This window comes from Lonchura striata, chromosome 11 (assembly GCF_050655825.1).
Source record: "Lonchura striata isolate lonStrDom1 chromosome 11, ASM5065582v1, whole genome shotgun sequence".
NCBI classification, from domain to species: Eukaryota; Metazoa; Chordata; class Aves; order Passeriformes; family Estrildidae; genus Lonchura; species Lonchura striata.
The window spans coordinates 19,067,255-19,085,389 of record NC_140713.1 but is presented as its reverse complement, the minus strand read 5'-3'; the positions used below and the strand labels follow the sequence as shown (position 1 = coordinate 19,085,389).

The following is an 18,135-nucleotide window of genomic DNA, read 5'->3' as shown; positions in this document are numbered from 1 at the left end:
GCCTGCTGCAGCCCTCCCTTCTCCAACCTCTCTGTGTTCTGTTGCAGCTGCAGATGCCTTGTCCCTTGCTTGAAGCACCTAGCAGGCTGCTGGCAGCATGGCCAGGCGGGCCCGGGACGTCGAGCTGCACCGGCTGGTGCAGGACAAGCCAGGGGCTGGCAGGGACCCCTCCCCTGCCGGCCGCGGGGCTCGGGAGCTGCTCCCCAATGTCCCCAATGTCCCCAATGTCCCCAGTGTCCCCAATGTCCCCAATGTCCCCAATGTCCCCAGCTCCCGAGCCCCCGCTGCCGCCCGCGCCCCCCGCCCTGGCGCCAGCAAGCCAAAGGCTGGACTTGTCAACCCCAATTTTTGCACTGAGGAGCAATCCCCACTAGGTATTAGAGATGTTGGCTTTGATGATGGCTTTGTGTAGCTAGAGGGGCGTGGGGAGGGCGGGGGGATTCCTGGAGTAGTTGCTTTTTTGTTGCTTTCTGGGGAGGGGAAGAGTTAAAGAAAAAATAAAAGCACGCTTTGTGTTGCAGCACAGAGGCTGGGGGACAAAATCCATGTGTTTGTCTGCTTCTGCCTCATCACTGTGTGACTTTTTAGCTAAGCCTAGAGAGTGTTTGCAAATGCTGTGTGTTTAGAGCTGCTCAGAAAAGCTCTCCTGAAGGACCTGCAGGCAGAGGGTGCAATATCACCACAAGTTTTCTTTCCAGCATTTGTGCAGCCTGTTCATGCTAAGAGGAGAGGAAGGTGGAGGTTTGCTGTTCATGGCTTTCTGCCTTTTCTGCAGCTTTGCTTTGCTTTGTTTTTCACCAGCAAGCTGAATTCTGCTGCTTTTCCTTACATGCAACAAGATTTTAACTTTGCCACCCAAACAGGCCTTTTCTCAGGCATTTAGTCAAGCCACACTGGTCCACTAGCTTCACATCAGTGTGAAGCAGGAGAAGGTGCATGGGGTCTTTCAGATGTGTGAAAACCTCCCACAGAAGGAATCCTGCAGGAATTAATTTTATTTTGTTAAATAGCTAAGAAAGACATCACACTTCACAGCCAAGCAACTGTGGGGTCTGGCCAAGGTAGTCCCCAGTGCCATTTCTCCTTTGGACAACTGGCATCTTACTTTACCCACTATAAACATCCAACCTTCCTGCTTCTGACCATGCCTGTGGCAGGAAGCAGTTATTATCTCTGCAGAAGAAAGAAGCCATTAATGCTTATTTAAATAGTGTCTTATTCTGCATGAGAAGCAAACATTGTGTGGTTCAGAGCTGTCACAATCCATATGTTTACATTGAGAAGAACCAGGAGAATCTCTACACCCTGGGGGGCAGGCTTGCTCCTGGAAATCCTGGGTTCCTGCATAGCACCTGCAGCTGGGAATCCTAATCTCCATTGTTTTGCAAACCACGGGAACCCAACACTCAGATGGAGTAGCTGAAATCACTGCAAGCTGGGCAAGCAGAAGGGCAGCAGATGGTAGTTCTTAGAGTGTTAAAAACTGGGAAAAAAAAAAAAAAAAAAAAGATAAAAAGATAAATAATGCTCCAAATGCTTAGGAAAAAGGAGAGCCAGGCCAGAAGGGAACGGAGGGAGGAGAGTGCTTCCCACACACTGCAGCGTCTGGGGGCAGCGCGGGGTGTGGGAGCACCCCTCACTGCCATTATTGTCCTTCTCCTCGGAGCAGGAGACTCCCCCAGCGTGGAGATGGAGGATGGGGACAGCCCAGGCCGAGCTGTGGAGATCCAGGGCAGGCACGGAGCGCTGCCAGCCCCCGAGCTGCTGGCGGTGCCCGGCGCAGCTTCCCCCAGGTACGGCTCTGCCAGCGGGCACACAGCCCGAGAAATGCTCATTCCCAGCACATTTGGGCAGTGGTGTCACCCCAGGGCACAGCAGAGGAGATGGCCAAAGCCTTGCCCCTTGTTTCTGGTTTTTAAATTACATTTTGTTTACATTTTTGTGGCCAGGGACGGCCCTGTCTGTGTGTCCTCCCGGAGATGGGCTTGATCCCCAGGCCACGGTCAAATTCCATTTGTCTGTTGTCCACCTGTCTCTGTTCCCAGATTCAGAGCACAGAGGGTCTATGTGCTGGATATGAGCCTGCATCTTAAAAATAAACAATTTTTTTCTTGTATCTTTGCTGTAGCGTGTCCCCCCTGGGTTTGAGCTTGCAGGGGAGTGGTGGAAGCCCCATCCTGCACAGTATTCAAGGCCAGGTTGGATGGGGCTTGGAGCTACTTGGCCCTGCCCATGCCAGGGAGCTGGACTAAATTGTCTTTTAAGGTTCCTTCCAATCCAGACCCCTCAGTGATTCTATGCTTAGGGAGAGGATTAAAACTGAGCTTTAAAATTTAGGCTGGAGGAAGCTGATGGATTTTTTTTCTGAGAGTCACTCTTGCAGAGGATTCAAAATAAAAGCTAAAGTGGGATTTTTTCTGTGCTGAAAACCAGGTGCTGTAGTCATTCTCACTTAATAGTTTGGATATTTTAGTTTTTGCTCCTGGAGGAGCAAATAATAAAATTGTAAAAACTCGGGAAATGAAGGTTCATCAGTCTTGTTCACCTGTTCCACCTCCCAGCAGGACACACCTGGGAGCCAGTGAGGCTGAAGGTGGTGGTTCACAGCATTTGAATCCCATTTGACTCCCATTTCTTTGGGAGATTTGTGATGGCAGGATGACCTCCCTCAGCATCCTGCCTTCTGCTCCACACACAGCACTGAGACATTTTGTGCCATGGCCAGTGGGATCAGCAGTTGTGGTGGCAGGAGACAATTTCTTCATCACAGCTAAAGTTCTGGGCTTGACTGCAGGTTTGCAAACCAGTCTAGATTTTTGCTGGGACAGCTATCTTCATATTCAGTTTCCCTTCTGACACCTTTCTTGCCCTGAGAAATCCATCTGTGCCAAAGGGAGCCCCCAGCTGTGTTAGGACACAAGCTCTAGGCATTGCTGGCATTGCACTTTCCTTGCCTGCCTCTGGAAGTGCAGAGATGTGAAGCTGTGGCACTGGGGTGATGCCTGTCCTCCCTGCATCTTGCCAGGTACCTAAATTGAGTTGCCAGGTGGCTGCATGTCCATGGAGCCAAGGGCTTGTTGGTGCTCAGGGAGAAATAGGGCTTTAGCAGGAAAGGAGCAGGGGGGGTTCACTCCCAACTACTCCAGGCAGTGCCAAAAATTAGGGGAAACTGACCCCATTAGGAGAAGGGGGAATGGAAAACAGGTCACACCTGGGAGGGGGAGGAGGGAGAGGAGCCAAGCCAACCCTTGGTCTCTGTGTTTGTGTCTGCAGGAGGAAGCGACTGCTCCCAGAGGATGCTCTGGACAAGGGGCTGGTGAGCCAATCCCCCAGCAGAGTGCTGGGCTGGGAGGAGGAGCAGAGGGAAAGGTGAGTAAAGGGCCAGGGACTCCTGATCACCAGGGGCTCACATCCTGGGGCTGGGGTGGGAAGATCCCAAATATCCTTTAGGAGAGGGAGCCATGCCACTTTGTGTTCTCCTCACCACACAGTACCCAAATAAGCACAGGTAAATCCTCATTCAGCTGCTGTGGGTTAAAGAATGGGTCAACACTGGGTCATGGTTCAAGGCCAGGCCGGATGGGGCTTGGAGCAACCTGGTCTAGTGGAAGGTGTCCCTGCTCATGGCAGGGGGCTGCAATGAGATGAGCTTTAAGGTCCCTTCCAACCCAAACCATTCCAGGTTTCTCTGATCCCATGAGCCTGCCCTGCCCTTTCCTCCCTGCATGAAGTGCCCGCTGGTGTCCCCACAGCCCGCCCGGGCGCTGCGGCTCGGCCTCCAGCCTGAGCAGCGCCGCCATCAGCAGCCGGCTCCAGGAGCTGGTGAGGCTCTTCAAGGAGAGGACTGAGAAGGTGAAGGAGAAGCTGATTGACTCCGATGTCACCTCGGATGATGAGAGCCCTGTGGCATGTGAGTTCAGGTGGGGCTGGGGGTGTTTCCCTGGTGGGTCCCCATACACGCTGTGTCTTCTGGGAGGCAACTGTTCTATTAACAGTTTAAAGACCTTAAGAAAAAGTGCAGCAAGAAGATTTTTCTGCCCTTTGAAATAATTGTGTGGACTCTCCCAGCTCCCACCAAGCCAGCACCTGCAGCAGCACCCGTGCCTGCCCCAGGGGAGCTGCAGGGGGACAAACCTTTGGGGGATGACCACTACTGCGAGATGCTGTGCTGCACGTTCAAGCACCAGCCCTGGCTGGACCGCCTGAAAAGCTACAAATTCCCCAGCAGCATCGACCCCCTCACCAGTGAGTGATGGAGCACAGCCTGGGCTGGGCCAAGCTGGTGGCACTGGGGGACAGAGGGTGAGGAGCTGGGGAGGAAAACTAAGCAAGAAGCAACTTAGTTTTCACCAAAGCACAGAGTTTTAAATTCCTCTGCAAGGCATAGGCTTTTCCTAAATACTTCCAGCTGTGGGTGTCAGGAGCAGGTCTAGGCATTCTGCTTTCCCTGGGTGTGGACACCCCCACAAAAAATTAAAATCACAAAAGAAGATTCTACTGCCTTGTGGCCACGCCACAGAAGCCCAGCTCTTTCCTTAGTCTTTCATATTCCTCAGTCCTTTGGAAACCTCTGGGCTCAGGCAGCCAGCCACCAGTTCAGCATGACTGGAGGGGAAAAACAAAAACAGGGAAGTTGGAGTTGTGGGAGCAGAGCAAAAGCAAATATAGCTGAATGAGCAAATTTAGAAGAAGCTTTCTGATAAAACGTGGTGTGTTCTGTGACCAGGGGTGTTAACCCTGTGCTAGAGCCCAGCTGCAATCACTGTCACCAAGAGACTTCCTGCAGGTTTTGCTGATGTGCTGAGGGCAGGTCAGGGGATGGAAACCTCTGTGCAGTGGGCTCCCAAAGAGGAGGGATGTGTGCCCAGCTGATGGTGCTGCTGTTCCCTGTGTGCAGATCTGATGTACGTGCTGTGGCTGTTCTTCGTTGTCATGGCCTGGAACTGGAACTGCTGGTTGATCCCTGTCCGCTGGGCTTTCCCCTACCAGACTCCAGCAAACATCCACTACTGGCTGCTGGTGGATTACCTCTGTGACCTCATTTATCTGCTGGACATCCTCATCTTTCAGACCCGCCTGCAGTTCGTGCAGGGGGGAGACATCATCGTGAGTGGCAGGGCACTGCATCCCAGCACTGTGGGACCTCCCATGCCCATCACCCTCGGGGACATGGGTGCTGCTGGTCTCTGAACTGAGCTCTCTCACCCTGGCCACGGCCTTCAGGGCTCTGGCCCCTCCCAGAGACCACGAGCACCTCTCCTGATACTGACTGGATAAGCCAAGCCTTTTTTTCTGCCAAACACACCATTTTTCCCTATAAAATCATTGCCATGCTATCCAGTACTGTGTGGCCTGTGGTTCCTGTAGCTGGGTAGGGATACCTGCAGGGTGCTGCTCCATGGGGTGGTTCTGCCCGTGGTGAGGTGCTCACTGACTGGCCCTGGCACAGCTGTGTGTGCCAACCTTGGGCATGGGCATAGCAAACTCTGGGGTTAATTTTCAGGAGCACTCCAGGCAGGATGCATTTGCAATTGCAATCTAAACGCACAGATCCCATGCCTGAGATAAGGGAAGCCCTTGATTTCATTTCCATATTCAATTAAACAAACTGAAAAATCACACCTTGAGGGTACAGCCTTCCTGTGGCCATGCAGAGGCTCAGACAGGCAGTTTCCCCTCCACATGCTGATTTCTGTGGTGCTGGCACTGTGATGTGCTTTTCCTGGGATGCAAAATCAAAACAGGATGTCCCAAAGTAGGATGGGAAGATGGCCAGGACTTCTCTGCTTGCTCTTCTCCCCTTTCTGGGCACAAAGGGAGCATCTTCCCTGTTGTGGTGCAGAGGAGGAAAGCCAGGGATGACCACATTGGCCCTAACTTTCCTTTCTCTAAGCAATAATCAATTTTCCTCTCTCTCTCTCCTTCTTGTTCCCCACCAGACTGACAAAAGGGCCATGAAAGAGAACTACCTGCGATCACAACGCTTCAAGGTTTGTCAACGTTTTCTTTATTCATCTGAATCTTTCATCTGCCCTGTGGGTTCAGCCCCACCCCAGGGCTCCTGCAGGTCCCCACTGAGGTTTCTCCCTGGGTGGATTTCAGATGGATGTGCTGTGCCTCCTGCCCCTGGATTTCTTCTACTTCAAAGTGGGTGTCAACCCCCTCCTGCGCTTCCCTCGCTGTCTGAAGGTGAGTCAGGGCTTACAGAATCAGGAGAACAGCAGCTGCAGGGCACACAGAGGAGTCCTGTGCTGGCTGGGGTGAGCTATGGCTTGTTAAACTCGTCAATGATGACAGCAGGATTATAAAATGGAGGGAAGTTTTGTCCCAGAGGCTTTGCAGGGCTGTTGGTCAAACACTTCATTTCAATCCTAGGCTACTCACGTTTGACTAGAAGGGCACTTTTGGATGGAGACAAATCTGCCTGTGGCAGCCCACGCTGCAGAGGGGCTGCAGGAGGGAAATGAGGGGCAGAGGGGTTTTATGGGGAGGTGACTCTCCCAAGGGAGCCTGGAACATGCAGCTCTCTTCTCCTCCCAGTACCTGGCCTTCTTCGAGTTCAACAGCCGCCTGGAGGCCATCCTGACCAAGGCATACATCTACAGGTGAGGGCCAGGGGGCAAGGAGGGAACATGGAATTGCTGTTTGCCACTGGGGAGGAAGGTTCCCTTCATTCTGCACTTGTTCTGTGTCCCTGATTTCTTTCCCTGCTGTGCCTGGGCTGGCTGACATGGACTTTGGCTGATGTGGTGGGACATCAGGGTCCCAAAGCCTGCAGGGGTAGGATCACCTCTCTCCAGCCCACGGGGTGCTGGCAGTGAAGGAGAGCATCAGCAGATAAACTGCTTTTCTTGGCACTTCTGGAGCTGCAGGGCCGCAGGAGGCAGCAGCAGGGTTGGGGTGCTCTGTCACCACTTCAAGGCTCCTGCTGATCCCAGGGGGGATCCTGACATCTTTCCCTGGCAGCCATCATCTCCCTTCCTGCTCTCTCCTGGGTTTTTCTGCAGGGTGATTCGGACCACTGCCTACTTACTGTACAGCCTGCACGTGAACTCCTGCCTCTACTACTGGGCCTCAGCCTACGAAGGGCTGGGCTCCACCACCTGGGTCTATGATGGGGAAGGAAACAGGTACAAACCAGGGCTGGGGGGTCTCACATAGCACAGCCTGCTCAATGAGCTGGAGCAATGAGGGAGGTGTTGGGATGCAGCTGGATCCATGAAAACCCCTGAAGCAAAGGGTTGGGAGTGCCGGGAGAAGATGTGGAGCCAGGGATAATGACAAGCACAGGAAGGATGGGTGGGCAGTAGTACACAGTGCTGCAGGATGAGGCTGCAGCTGGGCAGAGGTGGAAAGCAGTTGCAGGTTGAAGGGGCTGAAGAAGTGGGATCTTGGTGCTGGGAAAAAAGGAATGCTCCCTGGCCAACCAGGACCAGAGTATGACTTCTGTTCCTGTCTGTGTTGACTGTTGCCAGGTTGGGATGGGAAGTGACACCATGTGTCCCTGTGCCCTGTGCCAGGCCCTTCAGACCAGCCAGGGTGTGAGATGGGGACAGTGGCCTGCCCTTCCCCTTGCCATGGCAATACCCATTTTAACTGTCCCTTGTGCAGTCAGTGATTGATGCTACAGGCAGAATCCTTGGCTCACAAGCTGAATGCCCACATCTGTGTTAATGCTGCTGCTAGAGAGTTATTTTGTATTATATTAAATCTGTGTCCATCTTCAGGTGGAAACAAAACACCCAAGGGAATGCCCAAGACCTGGGAATCAGGAATTCACTTGGCTTCTCCTAAATCCCATGCCAACAATTTGCTCACAAACATGTTTTTTCCCCTGATGATTTCTAAAGGTGTAAATGTTGCTGAAAATACATTGCTGGTTTATGGCAGATCTGTAAGGAGTAGAAACCAGGAGTAACCAGAGCTGAGCCTCCCAGGTGGAGGTTCCTGGAGGGACCATTGGTTCCCCTGCTCCTGTAGCATCTCCAGAAGTACCTGCAGTGGTGCTGGGGAGGCCGAAGCCCTTCAGTTTTTCCTTTTGTCATCCATAATTACTCTCAGCAGGCTCTGGCTTGCCATGGCCAGAGGCTGTGAGCTCAGTACTGAGGGGTGAAAGAGAAATGCCTTCAGAGCTGCCTTCTCTTCTGCTCCTCTCCATTTCTGCTCTCCTCTTCTCCTCCCAGCTACATCCGCTGTTACTACTGGGCAGTGAAAACCCTCATCACCATCGGGGGCCTGCCAGACCCCAAGACCCTGTTTGAGATCGTCTTCCAGCTGCTGAACTACTTCACAGGCGTCTTTGCTTTCTCTGTCATGATAGGGCAGGTGAGTTGTGTCAGGGGGGATTTACAGCCTCGGGTGGGGGTGATTTTGGTGGGCTTGATCCACAGGTTTGCTTCTCCGGGTTTGTTTTCCCATTGGTGCAAGACAAAAAGGATTTGGCAGATGCTGTTAGGGCTTGGCTGACATGCTTAACCTGCTGATGGATAAGTGACAGCAACTTTAAGTTCTCCTCCACTTCTTCCTTTCAGATGAGAGATGTGGTTGGTGCTGCTACTGCAGGACAAACTTACTATCGGAGCTGCATGGACAGCACCATTAAATACATGAACTTCTACAGGATCCCCAGGACAGTTCAGAACAGGGTGAAGACGTGGTACGAGTACACGTGGCACTCCCAAGGCATGCTAGGTGAGATCCAGCCACTCCAAGGGTGAAGGCTTGAATCTCATGTTTTATCTCATGTGGTTGCTCTGCAGAGCTGAAATGTTGCTGTCAAATAGCACTACAGTTTGGGGGTGGAGGGTGGCTTATTTTACTCCTCAGCAGAGGGGCTTGTTTGCCCACCTATAGAGTTTACAGACTGCCACTGGGTCACAGCATTTTGGTGACTTGGCATCACTTACAGCACACTGAGACCAGTGTCCCACATGCCCTGGGGAGAGGACAGTGACTGTCAATCGCTGGCCAGAGTGTGCCCAGCAGCAAAGCCTCCAGCTCATCAGGCAGAACCAGAACATCTGTGCCCACCCTCCTGGACAGGAAAAAAGCTGATTTGGACTCAGTGGTCTGTTTCTGAGAGCCATCAGGACAGGGATAATGATATAGAAAGGGTGATTTTCCATCACACTTCAGATTTAGACCTGCAGGTTGCTGGGTGTGCAGAGGCTGGAGGAGACCTTTCTGTGCAAGCTGCCTCCTGCCCTCTGCCACCAGAACGTGGGCTGCTTCCCACTGCCACATGAAGGACACGCTCTCAGATCAAGTGCAGGAAGCAGCCACTTTTCTGCTTTGTCTCACAGATGAGTCAGAGCTGCTGGTGCAGCTGCCAGACAAGATGAGGCTGGACATTGCCATCGACGTGAACTACAACATCGTGAGCAAAGTGGCCCTTTTCCAGGTACCCTCTGCAGCACAGGCCCCCATGGCACAGGCTGCCACGCCAGCACAGACTAATGCTGGCATGTTTTGGCTCTGTTGGACTCAGGGCTGTGACAGACAGATGATCTTTGACATGCTGAAGCGGCTCAAATCAGTGGTCTACCTGCCCAATGACTACGTGTGCAAGAAGGTAACGGGATGCTTGGGAGTCATGGCTAGGCTGTGCAGGACACTTGGGAGAGCCAGGCCTGGCCATCACCCTGGTGAGCCACCTCACAGGGAGGGAATTTGGGGCAAAAGCATCCTCAGTGGAAGCTGGTCCTGTGCAAAGACTGACCTGTGCAGCTGCAGCTCTGAACAGCAGGGGAGCAGGGGAAAGCTTGTTGGAATCTTTGGGATGCTGAGATAAGAATGCTCAGGAGAGAGCACCATCAAGACATTTTGGGAGCTCGGAGAGGGCAGTATGGTCATGGGGATCTCCAGCAAGATGCTGCTTAGGGCATCCATGAGGTCTCCCTGTTTCTGGGTGTCCCAGCCAGCTCCCCTGTTCCCTGCAGGGAGAAATAGGCCGTGAGATGTACATCATCCAAGCGGGACAAGTGCAGGTGCTGGGGGGACCTGATGGCAAATCCGTGCTGGTGACTCTGAAAGCTGGATCTGTCTTTGGGGAAATCAGGTGAGAGAAGCATTTTCAGGGAGCTGGGGAAATAACAGCTTGTGGGTGAGGAGGGTGGGAAGTGGAAGGATCAGCAGCATCCCAATTAATCTTTGTGACTGAGAGCCATGAACACTGGGCAGCGGCTGAGGCACAAATTACAGCTTTCCTGCTGTCATCCTGCTGTCTTCTGCCTGGGGAGCTGGTGATGGTAAACTGGGAAATATGGATGGAGGAATGGGAAAATTGATCAGAAAAGGTGTTTCACAAATACAGTCTCCCAGTCATTAATGCAGCTCTTTCATAGGAATGAAAAGCCCTGTTGATAACACATCAATACTGCTGCCTCCCCACAGCCTAGCAGACACTCGACTGGTGTAAAATGCAATATTTAACCCTTCAAACCCACAAGTAATTTTTTGTATAGTCCTCCATGCAAGGTTTCCCTTTATCATTCTTTAAAAATTGTTCACGATAACTTCCATCAGGAGTGAAATATAAACAAACTGAGTCCCCTGAACAAGAGAGGTGCAGACGTGTAAAGGAGATTTGCCGTTCTAAGCCTGTGAACAGAGGTGTTGATGTTTGCATTGTCTCTCCCAGCTTGCTGGCAGCAGGAGGGGGAAATCGCCGGACAGCGAACGTCGTGGCCCACGGCTTCGCCAACCTTTTTATTTTGGAGAAGAAAGACTTGAACGAGATTTTGGTGCATTACCCGGAGTCTCAGAAGCTGCTGCGTAAGAAAGCCAAGTACGTGCTGGGCTGCTGCTTTCTAAAAACCTGCGGGGGTTTGAAAACAGCCGGGCCTGGGCTTGGCGGTCTCCGGGGAGTTTTCTCTGCTGTGAAGCCCTGGGAAAGCTCCCGCTGCGGGGATGGATGCTCCCGCTGCGGGGATGGATGCTCCCGCTGCCGGGGATGGATGCTCCCGCTGCCGGGGATGGATGCTCCCGCTGCGGGGATGGATGCTCCCGCTGCGGGGATGGATGCTCCCGCTGCCGGGGATGGATGCTCCCGCTGCGGGGATGGATGCTCCCGCTGCCGGGGATGGATGCTCCCGCTGCCCGGGATGCTCCCGCTGCCGGGGATGGATGCTCCCGCTGCCGGGGATGGATGCTCCCGCTGCCGGGGATGGATGCTCCCGCTGCGGGGATGGATGCTCCCGCTGCCCGGGATGCTCCCGCTGCCGGGGATGGATGCTCCCGCTGCCGGGGATAGATGCTCCCGCTGCCGGGGATGCTCCCGCTGCTGTGCCTCGGCAGAGGGCACCCGGCCCTCGGCGCTGCCTGCCGGGCTCCGCCTGTCAAAATTCGCCTCTCAAAGCCGTGGAGCTGGGCAAGGAGCAAGGCCAAAGCGCCTTCGCTTAAAAATCTATGTAAAGAATCTTTTTCGTTTTTAGCATGGCTTAGGTTTGTTGTTCTGTCCTCCCTAAGGCACACAGAGCTCCTTGTCCTTTTAACGCTTGGTTTCTCTGCGTTGTAAAATCCTGCTAACAGGTCGTGCTCCCAGACTGACATCACCTCTCCCTTTCCGTGCTGTAGGAAAATGCTGAGAAGCAGCAACAAGCCCAAAGATGAGAAAGGAGGCCCCGGAGATCCCCTGATCATCCCCCCGAAAGCCGACACCCCCAAGCTGTTCAGGGCTGCCCTGGCGGCCACAGGGAGGATGGGGGGCAAGGGGCCCCTGGGGCGGCTCCGCTGGAGGCTGAAGGAGCTGCAGGCGATGCAGGAGGCGCAGGTCAGCACAGGAGCGTGGCTTTGCTTCCTCGGGTGCCAGGGGTGCTCTCCCCACCGGCTCTGCAATGGTTAAGGTGCCTTCAAGGGCTGAGCTCAGGATGCTGGGGTCTGTCAAAGCTTGGGGTAACTCAGCATCCTGCACAAGCCTTTGGGGGAGTGCCAGTGTCCCACAGGGGTTTGTTTTGCTGTACAAAAGGGAAATACATTACATTTTTGCCTACCTGTGCTTAGCCTGAGTCTAATTTCTAGCTAGGCTATAGCCACAGATGAATGAATGTCTCTTCTGTCCTGCAGAGACAGAGCCCCTCATAATTCATCAATGTACTGGCAGGGTGCCACAGGGGCACCCACAGCCCAGTTGATGTTCCAAAGCTTTCTCCAAATGGTTGGGACAGAGGTTCCTACAGCAGGCAATGCCACCTCTGCAGGAGCCCCTTGCTTTTTGCCATGAGCAGCTGAAAAGGAAAATGGCCCTGTCCTTTCTCTCCCCCCTCCTTTTTTTTTTTAATTCCAACTGTCTCAACTAAACTTCTAAGGAAAGTTTTGTCTCCACGCAGTCCCTGTTGTTATTCTTCTCAGCATGGAACCAGGCACACTTATCACATCTGGATGTGCAGAGGGAGGGGAAGGAGCTGATAGGGAGTGCAGTGACCTTGAGGCTGGGTAAACACCAGGTTGATGCCAGGCATAATTGCATTTCTGCAGTCCTTCAGAGGCATGAGAAGCTTCAAACAATGTTGTGTTTAACATTAATCCGTAACCAGTTAACAGCAGCAGTGAGCAGTGGCACTGAGGGCTCTGAATGAGTGAAAACAAGCCCAGTGCTGAAGGGTGCATGTACTGGGAGCTAACCCCACTAGTGGGTGAGCAGAACCCTGCTAACCTCTGTTCTGCTTTGAAAGCAAAACCAGTGAGAGACCCCAAGTCAGAAAGACAATTCATTAGGAAAAGGGAAAAGAAACAAAATCCATGCAATAATACAAAAGAAAAACAGAGTCAGAACACAACCTGACACCCCTTTGGCCAGCATGTTGGTAGCAGTCCAAATTGGAGTGGCTGCGTCCTCCTGGAGTGGCAGATGTGGTTCTGTTGGAGCAGTGATCCTGTAGAAGGGTGTAGCCTTCCCACAGGTTTCCAAGAGGAACATCTGGGGAGCTCCACTGGACCTTCAGAACCTCCCTGTCCATGGCACATCCCTGGGGCAGGCTTCTGAGGCTCCTCTCTAAAGGATGCCAGGGCAGCCTGGCACTGCTCACAGCAGCTCTAGTGCCAGGTTTGGCCAAGACCAGCCCCTCCAGAAGCTTCAGGAGCAAAACAAGAGTTAGTGCAGATGTGAGAGAGCTCTGTTGTGCTCCTCTCTCTGTGCTTCTCAAGACATGCAGGATAAAATCCAGCAGCCCCTCTTGCAGGGAGCATCCCTGACCTCAAGCTGACATCCCAAAGCAGGGATCCTGTGGTGGAACCACAGAACTCCTGTCCAGCTTTGCCATGTTAGGGATAGTGGGCAAGGATCTGCTAAGGTTGTTTTTGCCTTTTTTTTTAACTTTTTATTGCAGGGTTCCAGTGTCAGCCCAACACCACCAAAATCACCAGTGCACCACAGATCGCCTGTCACAGCCCACAGAGCACAAACACGCCTGGGAGAGGAAATATCCTCAGAATCTCCTGATCATTTAGTCACCATTCGTGTGATTTCCACAGCAAAAGAAGATGAGGAAATCCTTGCTGCTGAGATTTCAGAGAAAGATGAAAAAAAAGAAGAGCAATGAAAGAGCAGCAGGTCCCGGGGCAGGCGTAGGAGTCAGGCAAATGCCTGGGCTAGCAGATTTTTCTTGTTAATGATTTCCATGCAGTGGCTGTAGGCTTTGCTATGTGCTGTGGGTAGGATCTGCCTCTCTCTTCTGCCCAGACCCTCAATCACTGCTGATAAAACCCTCTGCTATTTGACCCAGAACCATATAAGGTTTCTCTGCTCTGCAGATCTATTGAGCACCTTTATGAATTTCCCACTAAATCTCAGGTCAGCCCCCTTGTTTTGAAATCCAGCCTTGTGGAAGGAGAGCTACGGAAAAATTGCTTTTTATGGCTCTGGATGGTTAATGAGTGTTCAGACAAAGCATGAAGAGTTATTCACCTCTGACAGCTGAGTCACTGCTTGGCTAGAAACAACCAAGGGAAAAAAAAACAACAAGGTTTCTGTGTTGGGCTCAAGGTTGACAGCAGCAGTGGGGAGTGATTCATCTGAAAAGGATGTGGACTATGCTCACAGGCCAAGCATGGAGCAAATCAAGCTGTCATGAGAGTGCCAAGCTGTGTCCCCAAGTGCACAGACTGCAAGATGCTTGAGGATCCCCTCATGGTGCCAAGACCACCTTGGCTTTGCCACTGGGAAGAATTCTTGCCAGCTGCCCACTCTGGGAAGGTTGTGGACTCTCCATTAATGGGGTTTCTTATGGGGAGATTTGATGAGCATCTTTCAAGGATAGAGAAGCACAATCCTGGATGAGAGGTTCCTGGAGTTCTTTTCCAACACTGGGATTTGTCTGTGCTGCCACTGCTGGGAGGGATAAACAGAGAGCAGGAAGGGAGAAGCTGGGTTGGTTCCCAGCTGGGAGGGGAAAGAGAAGTGCAATAGGTGTTCTCATTTCCCAAACATTGTTTCAGAGCCTGTAACATGCCAGCACGTGTGCACAAGCTTGCAGGTGCTCCCCTGCACTCATTGCTGGACCTCAGTGACATCCACATTTCCAGCAAGCAACTTCCAGCCCTTCAGCCACTTCAGACTGGCTCTTGGCCACATTTCACACAGAGACAAAAGCCACTCTGGTCCTGCTCATCACTGAAGTCATGAAGTCACTCTCCCAGCTGTGCTGGGACCGGGTGCTGGAGGGGAAGGCAAACATCAGGTCAGCAGCCAGCACCCAGCTGATGGCTCAAGGTGTCCCATCCTCTTCCAGCACCACCAGCTCCTTCCTCATCCTCCTCAAAGCCAGCACCCAGCAGAGCGAGCTGCTGGTGAGCTGAGAAGAGGTGAGAAGCAGTGCATGGATGAGGTTTTGCAGATCCTCCCCAGGTTTTTGGCTGTCCGTGTTCCCACAGCACCACTGGCTCCGTCGAGAGGAGCCACTCGCCGCCCTGTGGAGGAAAAGCTGGGGCAGGTTTTGCTGCAGGGAGCAGCCCTGTCACCGTGGCCAAGGGACTTCTCAGGTGTTCAGAAATGCAGTGAGCAGTGCTGCAGGTTCCACAGGTCTGGCTGTGGCACAGTGAAGGGTGGCAGTGCTGGTGTCACCCCCTGGATGATCCCTCTTCCCATCAGCAGCACGGGGCTGACCTTCACCTCCTTTGGGATCTTCTTTTGTTGCTTTTCCCCCCCTCTCTTGCAAAATGTATGAGTTTCTGTGGCAGAAAATAAAGCCAGAATAGATGTTAGCATTAGCTAATAATGTCTTGCTTTCTTTTTAAACAAATTTAATGAGCTCCACTGTACTGCAGGAGGGTCTGAAGCCATCACACTGCAGGGGAGAGCCTGCACTCACCCAGACTTCCCTGAAAATTTCTTATCCTCAGTCATTTGCAAGTGGTTTCCTCCCAGGTAGAAGATTTTGGTAGGGAGTGCAAAGTTTGGGATTTTTTGCACTCTTTAAATAAATATTTATATAGTGAAACCAGGAAAGATGCAAAAATCAAACTGGAGCTCTTATTTACTTCTATGATTTAATATTCTTTAGAAAAAGTGTTTAAATAAACAGCGGGCTGTAATTGCTCTCATAATTCACTGCATCTACAATAAACACCATGTAGATTACCATTTATTTGGTGTGGATTTATTTCAACATTCCAGCTGTTTTTCAACTTCTTGCTCACTCATGCGCTGACAGCCAGAAAATCCTCACATGCAGTTCATATTATTTCCCAATAAATAATTGAGAGGCTCAGAGGTCACATAATACTGGTGGTAGAAATGTAATTTGCTTTTAATCACCAATAGGAGAGAAAAAAATCTTAAATAGCAAAGATTGCTTGAAGACCTTAGTTTTCAACATACAGCATGAGATGCTGATGGATACACAACTGGTAATTCTGGAACCATAGGGAGATCTGAAATTATCCTTCTCTGTGATCTGTTTATGGCTTTAGTTCTTTGGAGAGATTATTCTCCAGGTAATAATTAAGGTCAAGGTAGGGCTAGACTTGCAGGCTGGGCTGGGGAGTTGAGCTCAGGTCTGTTTGCTCTGCAGGACTATTTAGAGATAACAGAGGACAGAGACTTTAGTGCCTCATGTTTTGGGGGTTGCCATGGCTTGGCTTTCTTCTGTTGAACTTTTAAATTCCACTCATTTACCAGTTTTGCTGTATTTGCAATGGGCTCCATTTGCATTGGTTCCAATAAATATCTTGCAGAGGGCACTCATCACTGGGTGTTCCTTCCACTGCCCTTGGAACATTCCTGATGGATTTGGTAACACTCCATGTACCTTTACTGCATTTCTCACTAGCTTTGATCATTCCTCTGGATGTCCTTAAGTGCTGGGTCAATCTGATATGAGATCCTCTCTCATATTCATGCAGTACTTGGGGAATCTTGATGGGCAGCTGCTTATTGCCATAGAAACCAGGTCCTCTTGCAGTGATATTTTAGCTGCTGCTGCTTTTTAGTGAAATAAGTGGAATAGAGAAGTGCTGGAGGAAGAAGCAGAGCTTGTCTTTGAAGCTGTAGGAATGTGGTGGGTTTTGCTTCACTGTCACCAGTAGCATCTTTACTGGAGGCTTTATATACACTGTTTATATTTTTATATATGTAATTTTTTTATACTGGGGATGTATTCATATTCCTTGTGGCCCATGTCTTTCAGAGAACTGATAGTGATTCAGTGTTCTGTAGGAAGTTAAAGAAGACAAATGTCTCTCATTAGAAAAATCAGCTGACAAAAAGAATAGTATAACCCACCACAGACATCTGGCAGTGGAGGAAGTTGTTTTCCCCTGGACAGAAACAGGGCAGGTAGCTTCTCTGTATTTATAGCCAGAGAAATCTTTTAAAAAGATTAAGTGCAATTGCAGGTTAATCACTGATAAGGTTGTAATGAAAGTAAAAGCAAATAAGCAGGTTTGGGGATTAGACTCAGGTCCAGAAAGAAATTGCAGGATAAATGGAAAGCCCAGTTAAATGGTGTTTAATTAGGAAGCTTGAAATAAAATTAAGTACTTCAACCTTGAAACCTGCAGACATTAACCAGCAGGACACACTCCTAGTTCTGGGAACAGTCTGTAACCCACTTTTTCTATCTATATATATTTTTTCCTTTGGGTAGCTCTGCTTTGAGTGACACTTGCATATAAATCTGTCTGAATCCCTTTTATCTTTCCCTAAAATCGAGCTAATCCAAGTCTGGTTTTCTCTGCTCTGAGCATGAAGCTCCTTTTAAGTGCAGCAATGGTCCCACTGGAGTTAACACCCTGAAAAAACACCAGACCACCTTTTGGAAAGGGGCCACACAGAGGTTCACAAACCTTTTGGTGCCCATGACAGCTCTTGTTAGCAGCAGCTTAGGCTGAGCTCAGGCTCAGTGACCTTTACCTTTCTCATTTATTCCTCATTTACCTGTTCTGGTTTTGGGATGAAACTTGCCCACTTTGGTTCATGCCCTTGGGTGAATGTCTAAGGGAGATCTGTGCCCTATCAGTGAGCTGGGTTTGATCATCTGAAGAACTGAAGCCTAGAAACCTGCATTCTGCCATGCAGTTTTCCCTGCTTTTAGAAGTCACTTGATGCATGAGAAGAGCTGGAAGTCAAACAGTTAAAGTCACAAAACCGTTTTCTTCGATAAACTGGAAGAAATTTGAGAAGAAATGTAAACAACCGGAGAAGCGAGCTAAATCAGGCTGTGGGATGCTGGGAGCACCCCTGCCAGCTCTGGGCTGTGACATCCTGGGGACAACCAGCGCGGCCCAAATTGCTTCACGCGGTTTGCAGATGCTCATTGCGCACACCTGAGCTCAGCGGGACCATCAGCGCTCCCTCCCCAGCTTCGTTTGCCAGAAGCGGTGGGGAGGGCTGGCCGTGCCTCCCTCCCGCGGTGGGGCTGGGGGAGCACCCAGGGCATCCCGGAGCCCCCCGTGCATGAGCCGGCAGCATCGCGCGGGCGCTCCGAATTTGCCCCACGGTGAGCATCACATCAGCTGCCCCGCGATGCTGTGCCGTAGCAATAACCAGAGGAATGAAGACCAGCCAGACCAGTTATTCCTTCTCGATAAGAGGCTCTTTTGTGCTGCAGAAATGCCAATATCACGTGCAGATCCCTCCGCTGCCATGGTTACTGGCCCCCGTCAGAGAGGCGGCTGTGGCACTGACGGGGCTGCTGCTCT

General features: G+C 51.4%; 1 protein-coding gene across 1 annotated transcript in view; it reads left to right on the top strand.

The window, feature by feature from the left end:
* The window catches only part of CNGB1 (cyclic nucleotide gated channel subunit beta 1), a 31,771-nt gene extending 16,194 nt beyond the window's left edge, over positions 1-15,577 (top strand). Inside the window, exons 17-33 of the mRNA XM_085589820.1 lie at positions 1,670-1,793; positions 3,274-3,369; positions 3,753-3,910; positions 4,069-4,245; positions 4,898-5,106; positions 5,940-5,990; positions 6,103-6,189; positions 6,541-6,605; positions 7,008-7,130; positions 8,184-8,325; positions 8,532-8,691; positions 9,303-9,400; positions 9,488-9,571; positions 9,939-10,057; positions 10,640-10,786; positions 11,575-11,770; positions 13,326-15,577. Coding sequence (XP_085445946.1) covers positions 1,670-1,793; positions 3,274-3,369; positions 3,753-3,910; positions 4,069-4,245; positions 4,898-5,106; positions 5,940-5,990; positions 6,103-6,189; positions 6,541-6,605; positions 7,008-7,130; positions 8,184-8,325; positions 8,532-8,691; positions 9,303-9,400; positions 9,488-9,571; positions 9,939-10,057; positions 10,640-10,786; positions 11,575-11,770; positions 13,326-13,538 — 2,249 coding nt within the window. The 3' untranslated portion in view covers positions 13,539-15,577. The remainder of the gene's footprint in view (positions 1-1,669; positions 1,794-3,273; positions 3,370-3,752; positions 3,911-4,068; positions 4,246-4,897; positions 5,107-5,939; positions 5,991-6,102; positions 6,190-6,540; positions 6,606-7,007; positions 7,131-8,183; positions 8,326-8,531; positions 8,692-9,302; positions 9,401-9,487; positions 9,572-9,938; positions 10,058-10,639; positions 10,787-11,574; positions 11,771-13,325) is intronic.
* The last annotated feature ends 2,558 nt before the right edge of the window (positions 15,578-18,135 follow it).